Source organism: Pelophylax lessonae (genome assembly GCF_965119305.1).
Source record: "Pelophylax lessonae genome assembly, chromosome: 1".
NCBI lineage: Eukaryota > Metazoa > Chordata > Amphibia > Anura > Ranidae > Pelophylax > Pelophylax lessonae.
In genome coordinates this window covers 223,931,697-223,950,895 of record NC_138768.1, presented here as the reverse complement: position 1 = coordinate 223,950,895, position 19,199 = coordinate 223,931,697, and the positions used below count along the sequence as shown (strand labels likewise).

The window sequence follows — 19,199 nt, the reverse complement described above, 5'->3', positions numbered from 1 at the left end:
TAAAAAAAAGAATATATTGCCCAGAATGGTATTCAGAACTATGTAATAAATGAACTTCAACATACTACCTGCATCTGTTTAGAGACTGATTAGATAGATAGATAGATAGATAGATAGATAGATAGATAGATAGATAGATAGATAGATAGATAGATACTTTATTTGTTACTTGCCCTAAATGAAGAGATCTCAAAAACAGAGAACTACTTGTTGCTGAAACGTAGAGTACAAAAATAGGAGTTGGTATGTGCTACCACTGTAACATCAGCAGCAATTGTCATGAAGAGTATTCTTAGCCATCTGCTTAAGCATTGTTACTTTAAATAAGAACACATATGGGATGGAGCTGCAGAAGCATTGGGTTTCTGTAACCTTCAGATCTTCTTTTGTCTCACATATCATCAGGCAACGCAACAATGTGTCAAGACTCGAGACAAGGGAAAAGCTTGTTTGAGGATGGGACTAACCTACCTAGCAATGCCAAAAGTGGGCATGAGTTTATTTATAACTAGTTTGGGGGTATATTTATTGTCTCGCTGGACAGAGTCCATAGATCTGGTCTTAGAAATCCACCGGCAGCAACACCTGGCAAAGCAGCACAGCAATGGTAAGCAAATATTGGACGTATAATAATGTGGGTACTCCCAGATATACAATCTGGAGAATTAGAGAAAGGCACATAAGACAATGGGGGCAAGAATTTATTAATGTTTGACGTTTTATCCTATTGTTATTTAAACACCCAAGCTGCTCCTGTGTTTTGTACTGCTTAGAGTTATAGTCTTCCAAATCTGCAGAAAAAAAACTGCATTATTAGAAAGCGAAGAAACAAGTAATTAAACATTGCTGAAAAAATGTGCTGAATACAAAATGCAATACTATAATCATGTGTGGCTTTATTGTACATGCAACTATAAAATAATACATAGTGTATATAAAAGTAAAAGATCAAAGCAATAATTTATAGTGTATAAAAATACATCGTGTAGATAAAAGTAAAAGATCAAAGCAATAATTTATAGTGTATATAAATACATAGTGTATATAAACGTAAAAGATCAAAGCAAGTTTATGATAAAATGAGGCTGGACCAAAATTTTAGTCCTGCAGGTAGTTGTACAGAGACACACTATATACTTGCTATGTTAGGGTTGGGCAACCTCAGCACTCCAGCTGTGGTGAAACTACAAACCCCATCATGTCTCTGGAAGTCATGACTGTGGTTGTCACAGTCTTGCAATGCTTCATGGGACTTGTAGTTCCACAACAGCTGGAGAACTAAAGTTGTCTACCCCGGCCTATGGTATATTTTACCATTAGGATCTTTACTTTCAGAGTTGGAAAGAAAAAAAAAAGCTATACAAGGTTATTGTCATATTAATTATTAATTTGACATAACAAGATATATGATTTTTTTTCCCTTTAATTCTGTATGCTATAGCATACCTACCATTTTTCTGAAATTATAAAGAGGGATACCCATTAGCACACAGTATACAGGCAAGGGACACATCCCTGTTATGCTCCTGGTTATACGGACAACAAGGATTAAATCTGATGAAAATTATTGACTAAACCAAACAAGTGCTTTTTTGTCCTCCATTTTTATATTGGCCTTTCAAAATAATGAATGCAGTAATATAGAGGCTGGATAAAAGTTTTATTGTGGCAAAACACTTTTGGTAGTAATATAGTATATTTTGCAAAGATGTATACACCAGACCAAAAAGAGGGACAAATGAGGCTCCATTGAGGAACAGAGGTCTCAAAAGAGGGACAGTCCCTCCAAATGAGGGACAGTTGGGAGCTATGGCTATAAGCATGTGATTGATACCCAAGGGTCACACATATTAAAGTTTCCACTACCTGGTGCCAAAGCACGCTGGGAATTTTAGTTCTTCAGAGCATGTAATGTTAGCTGTATCGTGCACATTTACCTGTGCCTTATAACTAAAAGATGTAGGGACATAGGGAGTTAGTGCTAAAAGCCATAATTATCAACCATATGACTTTTTTTTATACCATTCTTAAATACCCTTTAAATATACTGTGTTTTATGAATTTACTCCGACATACCCAACATTGTAGATAAGTTTGTCAATTTTTACATAAATGCTGGCTTTATGCTTCATATCAGCTTGTTCTAATCTAAGCCTTTTGTGTTTTCTTTCTATTACGAATACAATGTTTAATGCTTACACTGCACCACGAATCTCCACCAAGGAAATTTAAGCCGTAAATATGCAGCTCCATCATCTGATACACTGGGGTTGATATACTGAAGGCAAATAGACTGTTTCCTTTGCAAGTTAAGTTTCACTTTGCAAGGGATTTTTCCCCAGAGCTTAGTGAACGAGGTGAATCTCTGCCAACATCCATCATCCAATTGTGCAGCATTGCATGTGATTGGTTATTCTTTACAAAGCGAACTTCCATTCACCAAGCTCTGGGGAGAATAAACTAGCAAGGTGCAATTTCCTTTGCAAAGTGAACAGCCTATTTGCCTTTACAAAAACCTCCTCACTGAGCTGTGGGGCTGTTGTGGTCAAGTAATATTTAGCTGGAGCCTACATGAAATGAATAATTACTAGGCTTGTTTCTGTAAAGAGTGATCAACTTTATGGATCCTTTCTCTTCTTCTCTGTTGGCAACAGAGGGAAGCCCTTACCTACGTAATAATATTTGAGCATCATTCAATGCAGTAGCACTGTGAGCCCAGGCTAACAAGCCCAGGTATGGTGATAAGTTTGTTTGTGACTGCCTGGGCTCACAGAAAACTGGTGCCCATCATTCAGCCTGGAAGAAGAGCACCATTTGGATAGATCAAAAAGGCTTGTTTTAAAGTTATTTTACTGCTTGTTAAGATTATGTAGTATTTGTTATGAAATAAGTGTATACATAAGGACATCTATATGGGTTGTTTGGCCAATTTTCCCAATGCAGGCCACGTTCTTAGCAGTGTACATGGTAGACAAAGTGTTTTTAGTTGATTGTCAAGTGTTTGATTTGCAACTTGCCGGCTCAAGGCTGTTGCAGGGGACAGTGACGGATTGAGGATGAGTATTGCAGTGAAATTGTGTTTTTGCTGGGCTGGGCTGGATATTTTTAAAGCTTTTTTTAAGCTTAGGTTTTCTTTAATTTGGCTCACAATGGAAACATATTGAATGAATTATATGGTACAGAACAGATCTCTTGGTTAAAAGGCATTGTGCAGGAAAAGTATAATCTGGAGCCTGGAATTTGAAGGCCATTTTGGTGTGAGCGGTACCTTGACTGGATACTAGGTTTCCTAGAGAGCTCTACGACAAACATATATGGATGAGCATGAACCTAAATGCGATCTGCAACTAAAACCAAGAGGACAGGAGAACAGTATGACTGGAATGAATAGCCGACATTGCATAGTTAGGTGGTAGATATATTCTCCAAAGATTGAGCTCTGAATTATAACCAGTGTCTGGGTAACAGGTGGCATTCAGAGTTGGCAACAGTTTTAAAATTGGTGCATGAATAAGAACAGAACAGTTTCTCCCAGTCTGCTTCTAGCATACATATTCCACTGAGATAAAAGTATATTGTCATAATGTGTAAAACTGTCGATGTGCAGAAATGTCTATGCCTTTTCTTGATTTCTTTTTTTTACAATTTCACTTAACTGTTGTTAACTTAGTCTCCCAAGAAAGCAAAGAAGAGAGCTGAAGGGGCCAACTCCAATGTATTCTCCATGTTTGAACAAACACAGATTCAGGAGTTTAAGGAGGTGAGTAAAACAGTCAGATATTCTGTGATGATTATTTTACTTGCTATGGGCCCAACATCTCAGTTGGCAATAGAGTGATGCAATAACCTAAATTATACATGAAAGGCAAGATCCATAAAAACACCTTGAAAATCATATATACACTGAGCAAACAAAACCAGGCATAAAACAGAGATACAGAGCCTGCCCTTTTAGCACAGTCCCAATCCGTGTGGCAAAAGGACCACTTTCTATCCAATCTGTCTCACATATTAACAAAATCAATAAGTGAATCAAATTAATATGGGCTTAAAATAATATATACTGTACGTGTAGAGTACTGTTTTCTGTATTATACTTCATTTAAAGTGATTATGGGCATGTGAACTGTAAATGGTGGTTGTTTAATAAATAAAGTACAGTATGGATGGCCATACACTATACAATTTTCTTTTTCAATTTTCTTTAGATTTACCTTCAACTATGTAGTGCAAGGGCCTGCCTGACTGCATACACATTGAAAGTGTTTAGGTTTGAACTCATATTTTATGATTTTGGTAAATCTAAAGGAAAATTGAAAAAGAAAATGGTATAATGTATGGCCAGCCTATCTCCCAAAAGTGAATACGCCCCTCACATTTTTGTAAATATTTTATTATATCTTTTCATGTGACAACACTGAAGAAATGACACTTTGCTCAATGTAAAGTAGTGAGTGTACAGCTTGTATAACAGTGTAAATTTGCTGTCCCCTTAAAATAACTCAACACACAGCTATTAATGTCTAAACCACTGGCAACAAAAGTGAGTACACCCTTAAGAGACAATGTCAGAATTGGGCCCAATTAGTCACTTTCTCTCCCCGGTGTCATGTGACTCGGTGTTACAAGGTCTCATGTGTGAATAGGGAGCAGGTGTGTTACATTTGGTGTTATTGCTCTCACTCTCTCATACTGGTCACCGGAAGTTCAACATGGCACCTCATGGCAAAGAACTCTCTCTTAGGATATGAAAAAAAGAATTGTTGCGCTACGTAAAGGTGGCCTAGGCTATAAGAAGATTGCCAAGACCCTGAAACTGAGCTGCAGCACTGTGGCGAAGACCATACATCGGTTTACCAGGACAGGTTCCACTCCAAAAAGGCCTCGCCATGGTCGACCAAAGAAGTTGAGTGCACGTGCTCAGCGTCATGTCCAGAAGTTGTCTTTGGGAAATAGACGTATGAGTGCTGCCTGCATTGCTGCAGAGGTTGAAGGGTTGGGGGGTCAGCCTGTGAGTGCTCAGACCATATGTCACACTCTGCATCAAATTGGTCTGCATGGCTGTCGTCCCAGAAGGAAGCCTCTTCTAAAGATGATGCACAAGAAAGCCCGCAAACAGTTTGCTGAAGATGAGCAGATTAAGGATGAACTGGCCAAGCATGTCTCCAGTAGTGAGTGTACAGCTTGTACAACAGTGCAAATTTGCTGTCCGCTCAAAATAAACACACAGCCATTAATGTCTAAACCGCTGGCAACAAAAGTGAGTACACCCTTAACTAAAAATGTCCAAATTGTTTTTTTTTTTTCTGTTAAAAAAAAATGTCCGAATTGGGCCCAAAGTGTTAATATTTTGTGTGGTCACCATTATTTTCCAGCACTGCTTTAACCCTCTTGGGAATGGAGTTCACCAGAGCTTCACAGGTTGCCACTGGAGTCCTCTTCCACTCCTTCATGAGGACATCATGGAGATGGTGGATGTTAGAGACCTTGCACTCCTCCACATTTCATTTGAGGATGCCCCACAGATGCTCAATAGGGTTTCAGTCTGGAGACATGCTTGGCCAGTCCATCACCTTTACCCGCACGTTCTTCAGCAAGGCAGATGTCATCTTGGAGGCATGTTTGGAGAAGTTATCATGTTGGAATACTGCCCTGTGGCTCTGTCTCTGAAGAGAGGGGATCATGCTCTGCTTCAGTATATCACAGTACATGTTGGCATTCATGGCTCCCTCAATGAATTGTAGCTCTCCATATGCAGCCCCAGACCATGACACTCCCACCACCATGCTTGACTGTAGGCAAGACACACTTGCCTTTATACTCCTCACCTGGTTGCCGCCACACACGCTTTACACCATCTGAACCAAATAAGTTTATCTTGGTCTCATCAGACTCCAAGACATGGTTCCAGTAATCCATGTCCTTAAGCCCCGTACACACGTACCGATCGTCGGCCGAACGATCGGCCGTCTTTTGTCCAGGGCTGTCCTGTCCGCTGAAAAGTGCAAAAGACTGCACACGAATTTTGTCGGCCAACAACAGCCGACTGCAGAAGTGATGTCATGTGATGGTTAACTTTCCTTGTCTTTTTCCTTTTCTGAGCATGCCCAGTCTTGCAAATCTGCTGTCTGTCGTCCGAAATCTGTACTGACTGGCGAACAATCGGCCGTTCTGGTGTTGGCCTACAAAAATTTTAATGCCTGCACGACAGATTCTGTTCAGCCGAAAATGCGCTGTCGGCTGTCGGAAGCTTCATACTAACAAGCCTACAATCGGCCGATCGGTTGGCGGCCGAATATTTGCGGCCGACAATCGCTACGTGTGTACGGGGCTTTATCTGCTTGTCTTCAGCAAACTGTTTGCAGGCTTTCTTGTGCATCATCTTTAGAAGAGGCTTCCTTCTGGGACAACAGCCATGCAGACCAATTTGATGCAGTGTGCGGCATATGGTCTGAGCACTGACAGGCTGACCCCCCACCCCTTCAATCTCTGCAGCAAAGCTGGCAGCACTCATAAGTTTTCCCAAAGACAACCTCTAGATATGATGCTGAGCACGTACACTCAACTTCTTTGGTCTAACAATGGCGAGGCCTGTTCTGAGTGAAACCTATCCTGTTAAATCACTGTATGGTCTTGACCACCATGCTTCAGCTCAGTTTCAGGGTCCTGGCAGTCTTCTTATAATCTAGGCCATCTTTATGTAGAGCAACAATTCTTTTTTTCCAGGTCCTCAGAGAGTTCTTTGCCATGAGGTGCCATGTTGAACTTCCAGGGACCAGTATGAGAGCGTGAGAGTGATAACGTCAAATTCAACACACCTGCTCCCTATTCACACCTGAGACCTTGTAACACTAATGAGTCACATGACATCGGGGAAGGAAAATGGCTAATTGGGCCCAATTTTGGACGTTTTCACTTAAGGGTGTACTCACTTTTGTTGCCAGCGGTTTAGACAATAATGACTGTGTGTTGAGATATTTTGAGTGGGCAGCAAATTTACACTGTTATACAAGCTGTACACTCAATACTTTACATTGTAGCAAATTGTAATTTCTTCAGTGTTGTCACATGAAAAGATATAATAAAATATTTACAAAATTATGAGGGATGTACTCACTTTTGTGAGATACTGTATATAGTTGTTAATGTCATTGGCTATCACATTTCACATCTTATTATATAGAAAGGACAGCTGTGTCAAAAACCCTTGGGCTTCATTTGGACCTGCAGGTGGGGGGGGATGCGTGTTTTAGCCACATATTTGCCACCTGCAAACTGCTAGTTCCTAAGTTTCAATAGACAGTGGAGGGGGGGGGGGGGTTTACATGCCACGGTCAGGATGCTTTGCTTCACAGCCGTTACAAATTTTACCCCACATGTAGCAAATGTCAGTAAGGAAGCCGTCGAATGCTACACATTCAAGCAAATGGAGAAGTATTGCAATGCACGTGGTTGTGGCGCATTTGTTGGCAAAAATGGGGTTAAAACGCTGTGAGGAGGTGTCACATTGCTTTCTCACTGCCTGTCAGTAACCTCTGAAGCCTGATCCAAATGTGATTGGAGATGTGAGAAAGGAAGTAGTCTAAATCTACTCTTACAAGATAAACATAGAGACAGAAAACCTTTGATTATTATTGTAACCAGCTAACATTACTTCTTTATTTTTCTGTATGAAGGCATTTACCATCATGGATCAAAACAGAGATGGCTTCATTGACAAAGAAGATCTTAGAGACACCTTTGCTGCTTTAGGTATGATCACTTTAATAAAATTGTTTAGAGCAACATTAAGGGACATATTTATAAAGCAGTGAATTTGACTTTCACCAAACACTTACTACAGGTGAATAAGTCACTGTGATTTAAAACACATGTACGAGGAAGATCCACCTGCAGTGAACTGTTAGTTAATGTCACATTTGCTACTTAAAAAATACAGTAAAACCTTGGATTGCAAGCATAATTTGTTCCGGAAAATGCTTGTAATCCAAAGCCCTCTTATATTAAAGTGAAAATCCCCATAAGAAATAATGGAAACTCACATGATTGGTTCAACAACCATTTAAGTCCTTCAGTCTATAGTCCATATAAAAAGATTATAGCAATGTGATATTTTGTGTAACCATATAATGTCCTTTACAAATGGCAGCCTCCACAAGGGGATTAGAAGCGAAGTCCAGCAGTAGCTACAGAGTATAAAAGAGAAGAGAGGTGCCTCTAAGTGTAGCAACATGGTTACACATGGTTAATGAATAAAACAGGATCATTTAAGTATGCAAGAATCTGGGGTAAAGCTGTCCACATAGACCATTCTCTGTACCGTCGTCTCTCACCACTGTCAGTCTGCAGTCGTGACCGTGAAGAATACCCTGCAGTAGAGCGATCTGAATGCTAGGCTTGAAGCGCTCGTGGAGCACATCGTGGAAGACATGACTTCAATGACGGTGCAGAGGATGGTCTATGTGGACAGCTTTACCCCAAATGCCTGCATACTTAGATGTGCCTGTTTTAATCAGTGGCGGCTGGTGCTCAAAATTTTTGGGGGGGGGCTCAAAAAGAAAAATATAATAGGTATTGCTTCGCGCCAAAAAACGCCGTAAAAAATTGCGTGACTTTGAAGTCATGGTACAGGCATGGCACAGGTGATGATATAGGCATGGCATAGGTGATGGTACAGGAGATGGTATAGGCATGGCACAGATATGGTATAGGCATGGCACAGATATGGTATAGGCATGTCACAGGTCATGGTACAGGAGATGGTATATGCCCCCTTTCAATGCAGAGACCAGCGTGCGTGCCCCCTTTAATGCAGAGATCAGCGTGCGTGCCCCCTTCAATGCAGAGATCAGCGTGCGTGCCCCCTTCAATGCAATGAACATTGTGCTATGCCCCCTTCAATGCAATAAACACTGTGCTGTGCCCCCTTCAATGCAATAAACACTGTGCTGTGCCCCCTTCAATGCAATGAACACTGTGCTGTGCCCCCACAATGCAGAGTTCAGTGTGCATGCCCCCTTCAATGCAACTGTGCTGTGCCCCCTTCAATGCAATGAACAATGTGCTGTGCCCCCTTCAATGCAATAAACACTGTGCTGTGACCCCTTCAATGCAATAAACACTGTGCTGTGACCCCCTTCAATGCAATAAACACTGCGCTGTGCCCCCTTCAATGCAATGAGCACTGTGCTGTGCCCCCACAATGCAGAGTTCAGCGTGCGTGCCCCTTTCAATGCAACTGTGCTGTGCCCCCTTCAATGCAATGAACACTGTTCCGTGCCCCCATCAATGCAGAGTTCAGCGTGCGAGCCCCTTTCAATGCAGAGCGCCACAGCATTGTCCCCAATCACTGCAGAGCGCCACAGCATTGTCCCCAATCACTGCAGAGCGCCACAGCATTGTCCCCAATCACTGCAGAGCGCCACAGCATTGTCCCCAATGATTGCAGAGCGCCACAGCATTGTACCCCAATGATTGCAGATTGCCACAGCATTGTACCCCAATGATTGCAGAGTGCCCACAGCATTGTACCCCAATGATTGCAGAGTGCCCACAGCATTGTACCCCAATGATTGCAGAGTGCCACAGCATTGTACCCCAATGATTGCAGAATGCAACAGCATTGTACCCCAATGATTGCAGAGTGCCCACAGCATTGTACCCCAATGATTGCAGAGTGCCACAGCATTGTACCCCAATGATTGCAGAGTGCCCACAGCATTGTCCCCCAATGATTGCAAAGTGCCACAGCATTGTACCCCAATGATTGCAGAGTGCCACAGCATTGTACCCCAATGATTGCAGAGTGCCCACAGCATTGTACCCCAATGATTGCAGAGTGCCCACAGCATTGTACCCCAATGATTGCAGAGTGCCACAGCATTGTACCCCAATGATTGCAGAGTGCCACAGCATTGTACCCCAATGATTGCAGAGTGCCCACAGCATTGTACCCCAATGATTGCAGAGTGCCACAGCATTGTACCCCAATGATTGCAGAGTGCCACAGCATTGTACCCAGATGATTGCAGAGTGCCCACAGCATTGTACCCCAATGATTGCAGAGTGCCCACATCATTGTCCCCCAATCAATGCAGAGACCAGCGTGCGTGCTCCCTTCAATTTAATGCACTTACCTGGCGGCGGCTCGGCTCCCAGTGGTGAGATCTCCCCTCCTCGATACTTGTCCTCTTCTGCGGCGGCAGGAAGGTGAGCGGCTTCTCCCTCGTCTCGGCCTCTCCTCTTCTCGTCCTCTTCTGCGGCGGCGGGAAGCGGCGGGAACCGGCGGGAAGGTGAGCGGCGGTGACGGTGAGTGACTGATGCACGCACCGGCACCGCCCCCATTGCGACGTCAGCGGGATGTCCTGGATGATGATTGGTCCAGGCTGGAGCTTTTTTTTTTCTTTTTTTAGGGGGGGCGGTGCCCTGGCGCCCCCTACGCACAGGCCGCCACTGGTTTTAATCATCAACCATATGAGTTGCTAAATGATGTACCTTCATTAAAGTAACCATATTGCTACACTTAGAGGCACCTCTCTTCTCTTTTTAACACTCACAGATCAAGTTACTTGCAATCCAAGGTTTTACTGTATACCCCTTAGCATGTACCATATTTTCTGGCGTATAAGACGACTTTTTAACCTTAACGTGGAGTATAAAATGTGAGGACTACTTTACATGGCCCAAAACAAATGTCCCTAATAATCTCCAAGCAGAGTGGGTACACAAACGTCCCTATTAATTTCCAAGCAGGGTAAGTACACAAACGTCCCTAATAATCTCCAAGGTAAGTACACAGTGTGTAATCTCTCAAAGCACTGGCTGGATGTGTGGGAATACTGTACCGGTATGTACCGTAGCTTCGGCTACATACAGTATACCGCGCTGAGCCAATCACTGTGAGCGATAATAATAAAGCCAGCTCGGATTGGAGTCAGAGAGAGTAACAACATCAGCCCGCCTCTATGACTCCGCCAATCCGAGCAGGCTTTGTATTCAATAATAGAATACATCGCTCACCGTGATTGGCTCAACACGGTATACTGTGTGTGGCCGAAGCTACGGTACATACCGGTACAGTATTCCCGCACATCCAGCCAGTGCTTTGAGAGATTACACCCTGTGTACTTACCTTGGAGATTAATAGGGATGTTTGTGTACTTACCCTGCTTGGAGATTAATAGGGATGTTTGTGTACTTACCCTGCTTGGAGATTAATAGGGACGTTTGTTTTGGGCCAATAAAAGTGGTCCTCACATTTTATATTCTGCTACGGTACAGAAGGGGTGTAGTCTTAGACAGTGAGTATAGCCCAAAACCTATGTTTTAACTTGAAAATTGGGGAGTCGTCTTATTCGCCCAGTTGTTTTATACGCCGGCAAATACGGTATTTACCGATTTACCTAACAAAGCAAACGTTTCAGAACTGCCAAAGCTAAAGCAAATATTGGCTTATTAAGATAATATTTTGATATTTTTAAATATTAGAATATCTTATCAATGTTTGAGTAACAGTAATAGTTTCTGTATAACTGAATACTGACGGCTATAAATTATCTACTCTTCTGGGGAAAGACTGTCCCACAGTGGGATAACACAAGGGAAGCTCTACTGGATGTATCAAACTTTCTTTAGTAACTGCATTCTCATAACCACTTGCCAACCACCCACAGTATACATACGTAATTACTTTGGTGTTAAATACCGGTGTTATGATACGTATCAATTTTTACTTTGGGCGATTTGGCATCGGATAAAAGTGGTCCTGTGGGCGGATTTACTGCAGGATCACTTTCAGAGCCAGTGGGAGAGGTGCCCCCCCCCCTCTTCTGCCACTTCCCATTCATTTCCGAGCTTACAGGAGCAATCGGTGGGCAGGAAGTCAAGTGATGGCAAGATGGGCCCCACTTGTCCCTATGCCCTTGGAGGAGTGGAGCGACCTCTAACATCACTTCCAGTTCTCAAGCATAAACAAATTATCTTTTTTTTTCTTTTGCTTTTAAAGGTAAATGAGAGATCTGGAGTATTTTTGACCCTAGATCTCTCAATAAAGAGGACCTGTCATGCTCATTTCGATTATAGATGTTTACATTCCTTGTAGTAGGAATAAAAGTGATCAAAAAAATAAAAGTAAATGGACAGTGTAAAAATAAAAAAGTAACATAAATAAGAAAAAAAAATGTAAAACTCCCCATCCCTCTGTGCTTGTGCACAGAAGCAAACGCATATGTAAATCGCACCTGCATAAGTAAACAATGCTCAAACCACACATGTGAGATATTACCACAATCGTTGGAGCAAGAGCAATAATTCTAGCACAAGATCTCCTCTGTAACTCTAAGCAGGTAACCTGTAAAAATGTTTAAAGCGTCGTCTATGGGGATTTTTAAGTACTGTAGTTTGACGGCATTTCACGAGCGTGCGCAATTTTAAAGCATGACATGTTAGGTATCTCTACACATGGAGTAAGATCATCTTTCACAATATGCAAAAAATTGGGGTAACTATTGTGTTTTTTTTTATTCATTAAAGTATATTTTTTCCTAAAAAATTGCATGTGAAAGACCGCTGCGCAAGTACTGTGTGTCATAAAATATTGCAATGATCGCCATTTTATTCTCTCGGGTCTCTGCTAAAAAAAATATATAAAGTTTGGAGGTTCTAAGTGCATTTCTAGCACAAAATACAAATTTAAACTGGTAAACAAAAAGTCCTAGAAAAGGCCTGGTCAGCAAGTGACAGCCAAGCAACTGACTGGTTCCTGCTTGATCTGCCATAATTTGTTCCGTTGGTGGTCATGCTGGCACCCGGTAGATCGACAAAAGTAAATTTTTTAGACAAAATTTGGTAAAGCAGACAGGTGGAAAATTCTCAGCCTAACATCACCTGCATACCATCAAATGCAGGAACTGTTCAAGTATTCTGACAGCCGCCAATACATGCTGTCAGAATACAATTTCTAGATCTACAGATTTCTCCATCCCCCCATTTATCGTAAATGGGGCGACTGAGTAATTTCTCTCATTCTGCCAGCAGACCTGAATGAGAGAAATATTAATGTGTAACCTTAACCCAACCATGAAACTAAACACTTAATCATTTACTTTGACCCGCAAACTACCCATATATCCCTGTCTCTATCTTAACTCAACCTTGATGAAATTTTAATCCTCTAAAATACTGGATTTAGTTTGCTGGCTACCAGCCCAACAGTGAACACAGTGGTGTCAAAATACAGTGCTTAATGCAGCTGCTTTTTTTAATAAATGTATTTTTTGTAATCTGGTTATATGCATACTGTTAGGGTCACATAGTCAACATTATCAACCAGTTGGCTAAGGCTCTTCATCTATTTAATGTAGCAATAATGCTATAATTTTGTTTCTTTTACCATATTTTTAATGTTCTAAGATGCAAAAAAGTTCTTTTGTAGAATGTATGAAACCAGTGTTGCATTTTCCAGGCTTTCTGCAGGACTGCAGGCATCTCTAAAGCAATCTGACACACTTCTTCACATAACCTGAAAGTAAGGCAGACAAGGACTGCTGAAACAATCTGATGTCTAAAAAAAAGAAATAAATGGCAACAGAAACATTAGGCCTTTGGCAAAGCACAGTTAAAGTACAATTTGTGAATTTTTTACCTGCCAGTTCGTTCATGCATTATTTTTAAATCCAGACAGCCCTTCCAGACACTACATAAGGTCAGAGCTTTACCATTTACTTTTCTCCACTACAGTCGAAGAACAGTAAAGCTTTGTACACACACTGAGAATATCAGATGAATGATCTTTTTTTTTTTGAGTGCTAGTCTCCTATCAGAAATGAAGAGGTTACTAAAATTACAAAAATTCTCATATTACAGAATACAACTTCGGAAGTGATGTAATGTATTGTATTGTAATGCATTCCATCCAGTGTTGGGGTAGTTACTCAAAAAATGTAACTAGTTACTAATTACTAGTTACTTCTGTAAATTGTAATGAGATTACTTTACTAGTTACTGCATTTGAAAAGTAACTTCACTACTTATTACTTTACTTTCCTCTTTATTAATTGACCGTGTAGAAGAAGATACATGACACTCTTTCTGCATAGAGTTTATTGTATAAACACAGGCTTTGGGAAACATGAGAACAAAACCTGAAAAAACAGAATAAAACATAAAGTGCAACAAAAAGTCATAAACTTCATCCCTCTCTATTCTTCAAAATAACGATTTTATCGCACGGCTTGGGTAACGCAGGAAAGCGCGTTCCTATAGCCTAGTAAAGTAATGTAGTTACCTCCTATAGCCTAGTAAAGTAGTGTAGTTACCAATATTAGTATTGTAACTAGTTACTTTACTTCGTTACCAAAAAAAGTAATGTAGTTACTGTAATCAGTTACTTTGTAACTAGTTACCCCCAACACTGATTCCATCGTGTCCATGCATGCTCGGTCTTGGTCACTTGATTTTTTTCGGAAGAACACTGTGCTGCTTAAATGAAAATCGTTCGTTCTGGTATCCTATGAGAAAAGTGTTCCTGCTTGTCCCTTTGGATGATATGACATGAGCTGTCATGATCAGCTCTTGAAAGCTGTGTACTAACAATCAGATTGTCATCCAATCGCTTTGAAAGTGGTGTTTTCCATCCGATTTTCTCATCGTTTGTACTAGGCACAGCATTGCTCTCCACCACCTAGAAAGCTGCATTTGTTAGATTGACAGCACTTTGCAATGCAGTAAAGCCTGATGGGCTTACAAAGTTGCCCCTTCGCCCAATCTGAGGGTCCGTTCACACCAGGTGTGTAGGACCAGCGGTGGTGTGCATTATGGGACTCAATTATTCTGATTTCTAGATCAGCACCCCCTTCCTTTTCTTGGTGTTGATCAATTCATTGCATTGAATAAAAAGCATTATGTATGCAATAAAAATGGCATGTAGTAATTTTTTCAGTACAGCATAGTGAAATACAATCCACAGCATAACACCACGCTGCCGCCTAAAGAACTTAATGAAATGTCATTTATTGGAATACAGCATACTGTACAAAGTCATACTGAGATAATATTTAAAAATACATTTAGGTATTTTTAATGACTACATAACATGTTTCAGTAGTGGTCTTTTACATCTGCCTTTACTTACACTTTAAAGTAACATATAATCCCTTGTTATCACATACTATGTTCCCAAAACATACATTAGTGAAATGTTATCCATAACTTTTGCACATGTCCTTACAAGAAGCTGTAACATTATCCACATAATCATACAGGATTCAGTATTCATTATTACCACTATAGTGTATACAGCTGTCATCGGAATTAGGAAGAGCTAAAAATAGCCTGTTTCAATAGTTGTGTATTGCCCTTTGATACCAGAAGCATCTAATTACAGACAGTTACTCAATATTATTAAGTATTGAAAATGTATCTATTTAGAGGACACCTAAATGGCTTTCTCAGTGAGGCAATAATCAATGGATTGCAAATGAATGTAGCTGTTTGTGAAGTAATGTTAACACATATTTTCTGATATTCGTCAAGGTCGTCTGAATGTGAAGAATGAAGAACTGGAAGAGATGTTACATGAAGCCCCTGGACCAATTAACTTTACTGTGTTCTTAACAATGTTTGGAGAGAAGCTAAAAGGTGGGTATCAGATCATGAAGAGATTCAAACCTCTAGGTCAGGTTAGCTCTAGCTATGCTTACATGAGTAGAAGCATTGAGGTCAGTATGCTCATGTATGCTGTCAAAAGGCTTTCTTTGTGGCTATTAAAGCCTTCACTGTTCTGGAAAAGCTTTCCACAAGAGTTTAGAAAGTGTCTGCGGATATAAGGGCCTGTTCGGCCAAACAAGTATTTCAGGTACTGAAGTTGGATAAGAAGACCTGGCTCATATTCGGCATTCAAGTTCATTACAAAGGTCTTCATTAGAGTTTTGATTGGGTTCTGTGCAGGCCACGTCTGTTTCTCCACACCAAACTCACCAAGCCATGTTTTTATGGACTTTAATTTGTGCACAGGAACACAGTTTTTGCAAATCAACCCCAGTCAGTGTTGATGGGGGAATTCTCCCGCGGAGCTATAGTGTTCTGTAGGCAGGGGGTTGCGTGGAGATGTTCCGGGCCAGTAGAACAACGTGACTATTGCCAATAATCACATCCTAAAAACCTGACATGCTAGTTGATTGACTTGGGTGCAATCAGCCTGCCCATACGTGGTTTGAATCTCAGCTGGTCCCTGCTGAACTGGCCAAGAATCAAACTATCTATGGCCGGCTTTAAGCAAATCAACCCATAAAATCCTCAACAATGCTTTACTAGACTTATTAGACTTAAGCCAGGTACACACAGGCCAAATGTCGGGCAATGTAAAAAAAAAAAACGTCCGACATTCGGCCAATGTGTATGTTGAATGTGCATGCTGGAAAAGGAGCAGCCATCTGACTCCCGATCAGCGCTCTCAGCCAATGGGGGGCTGTCCCCCTGTCAGAACCCAATAGCTCAGCAGAGGAGATTGATATAGCAACGTTGCATAGTTAGTATAGTGGCTCAGACCAGAGCTGACAGTTTTTTATGATAGGAAATGTTAGTGGTTATAGCGCTGCTTGTGCTGGGTATTTTTGCAATGCTCAGTGTGCTGCTAAAATATTAATGTGTGGCTCATAATAAAATACATGCTTTATATGAAACATATATCAAAATCAACATCACAAAAAATAAATACATAAAAAACATGTGATATGAACCAATAATGGTGACTCAGTGAAAAAGTGACATGTGCATACAAGCAATATAATAAAAGTCCTTCGGTTTGGTATTGCACAAAAAATCACTAGAACCATAAAAACTACTAAAAGTAAAAATATATGTGCTGTCACAAATTTTCTAATATTCGTGCGATGTGCCGGTGTCTCAACTCAACCTTTTGTGTACCGCACTCACCGGAAAGCTCTCCCCACCATGGGGTATCCAGCATTCACAGCACCAGTGGCTGTATGTTATCTCCTCTGTGCAAATGGATGGCCGTGTCTCATACCAATGAAACACATATAACTTCATTCGGGATACTTGGCTTTCCAGGTTTTCATAAGCTGTTGAACTTCATTTTTGCTCAAAAATATTTTGCACGAATATTAGAGGATTTGTGACAGCACATATATTTTTATTTTTTTTATTTTTCATGGTTGTAGTGATTTTTTGTGCAATACCAAACCGAAGGACTTTTATTATATTGCTTGTATACACATGTCACCATTATTGGTTCAAATCACATGTTTTTTTATGTATCTAATTTTTGTGATTTTGCATTTAATTTTGGTATTATGATTCATATATAGCACGTATTTTATTATTATGAGCCACGCATTATTGTTTTAGCAACACACTGAGCATTGCAAATATACCCAGTACAAGCAGCGCCATACCCACTAACATTTCCTATGATACATCCGCATCTACCTAGGTACTAGTTGTTTAAGGGGAGGCAACAGCTTTATTACAGCAGTGGGATTGATTTACTAAAATTTGAGCATGCAAAATCTGGTGCAGCTCTGCATAGAAACCAATTAGCTTCCTGTTTTTTTTTTTTTTTTTTTTTTTTGTCAAAGTCTAACTGAACAAACTGAATAGTGGGGATACACCCTCTTAATTTTTTCCTTGACAGTTTTTTTTAGTTTTACCTGCTTGGTTGAAAAAACGAATAGTGTGTACCAGGCGTTATCCTATCCTACAGCCCCTAATCTATAGTTCTTGAAAATATCTTACTTCTGTGAGCTTGTATGCAGATAATATTTTCAAAGCTAGAAGACCTCCTCTTTGATAAATGTCATTGATTTGAGCTTCTCATTATAATATCTCAACACGTCTGCTTCTGCAATTGTCTCAGCTTCCCGATATGCAGCTGGTTTCAGGATATTCAGTTTAGCAAATATTAGACGGATCAGTATGTTTAATGTGTCTTTTTTTATGCAGGTGCTGACCCAGAGGAAACCATTCTAAATGCATTCAAAGTCTTTGATCCTGAAGGCAGTGGACTTCTAAAATCAGATTAGTAAGTTTAGTACTCTAAAGACATGCTGTAATGGATTCCTGTTCCTGGCTGCCTTTTGAATTGCCTTTTCTATGTTTTATTTTTAGTATTCGAGAAATGCTTATGACCCAAGCTGAAAGGTTCACAAGTGAAGAGGTACAATTCTCAAACCCATCTGATTTCTTCATAAATGAAAGAAAACCTGTGTTCTTACTAACCCTAACCACTAGCAGTTTTTAGTTTTCTGTGTTTTAAAGATTTTTTTGGAGACTACGTCAGCTATAAAATAAGCTTCATTTCAACAGTCAATTGTTGCTCGAATAGTGTGTAATTCAGTTACTGTAAAAAGAGGTGGAAATGATCTGGTCAAAAAAAGGGTTAAATGATATCACAATATAAATAGGGACAAATTGCTGTTGCATGGCTTCAGCCTCAAGAAATACTTTTGATTTTTTCAGTAGCCCTTGTGTTTCTTTGTTGTAGGTCGACCAGATGTTCACAGCTTTCCCCCCTGATGTCACAGGAAATTTAAACTACAAGAATCTTGTTCACATCATCACTCATGGTGAAGAGAAAGAGGAGTAAACCAGCATGGTTCTTGACTCTTCCTCAGTATCCGCCTGGCATTTCTATCTCATTAAAGTTATTTTTGACTCAGATTTTTTTTTTTATTAGTTATGTTGAACCTTGAGACATATGGCATAGGCTTACTTTGAACGTGTACAGTTAGCATATTTGCTATGGTATGTTTCTTAAGGGATGGCTCATCTTCTTGCCTTGTAAAACCAATAATGTGAACACTTGTGTAATATATGATAATAAATTATATTTCTATATCTGCTAGAAAAGGAAATCAGACACAGCTTCTATGTTTTTCGAAAAATAAATCAAGTTTATTTAATAGAAATGTTCAATATCTGGAGAATGCCATTTTCAAGAGCACTTGGCCCTTCACTACACTGTATTGAGATAAAAAAAAAAAGACTAACATCTTCAATAAACATTTTATGAAAATGATTGTCAGCGATCATGTTACAGGATGCAAGCCAGATCCAATGACAGTGCACTACTCTTAAGCTGGACCCTTACACAAAGGCATCTAGGAGCAGTGCCTCCCTCCTGGCATTTTAGAGCACCCGGGAGGGACAGGTGCAGCATCCTGCCCCACTGCAGGCAGCCT

The 19,199-nt window shown here is 40.5% G+C and overlaps 1 protein-coding gene across 1 annotated transcript; it reads left to right on the top strand.

Moving 5' to 3' along the window:
- The first annotated feature begins 493 nt into the window (after positions 1-493).
- On the top strand, positions 494-18,900 carry MYL2 (myosin light chain 2). The gene is made up of 7 exons (XM_082269691.1): positions 494-607; positions 3,671-3,760; positions 7,677-7,752; positions 15,532-15,636; positions 17,962-18,040; positions 18,127-18,175; positions 18,503-18,900. The coding sequence occupies exons 1-7, from the start codon at positions 605-607 to the stop codon at positions 18,602-18,604; spliced, it is 504 nt and encodes a 167-aa protein (XP_082125817.1). The 5' UTR covers positions 494-604; the 3' UTR covers positions 18,605-18,900.
- Positions 18,901-19,199: the final 299 nt, after the last annotated feature.

What these genes read in the sequence shown, in the direction of transcription:
- MYL2 (XM_082269691.1), top strand. An exon ending in AGACACCTTTGCTGCTTTAG is followed by an intron (nt 7,753 to 15,531) that starts GTATGATCACTT and finishes ATATTCGTCAAG; the next exon opens with GTCGTCTGAATGTGAAGAAT. An exon ending in AAAGGTTCACAAGTGAAGAG is followed by an intron (nt 18,176 to 18,502) that starts GTACAATTCTCA and finishes TCTTTGTTGTAG; the next exon opens with GTCGACCAGATGTTCACAGC.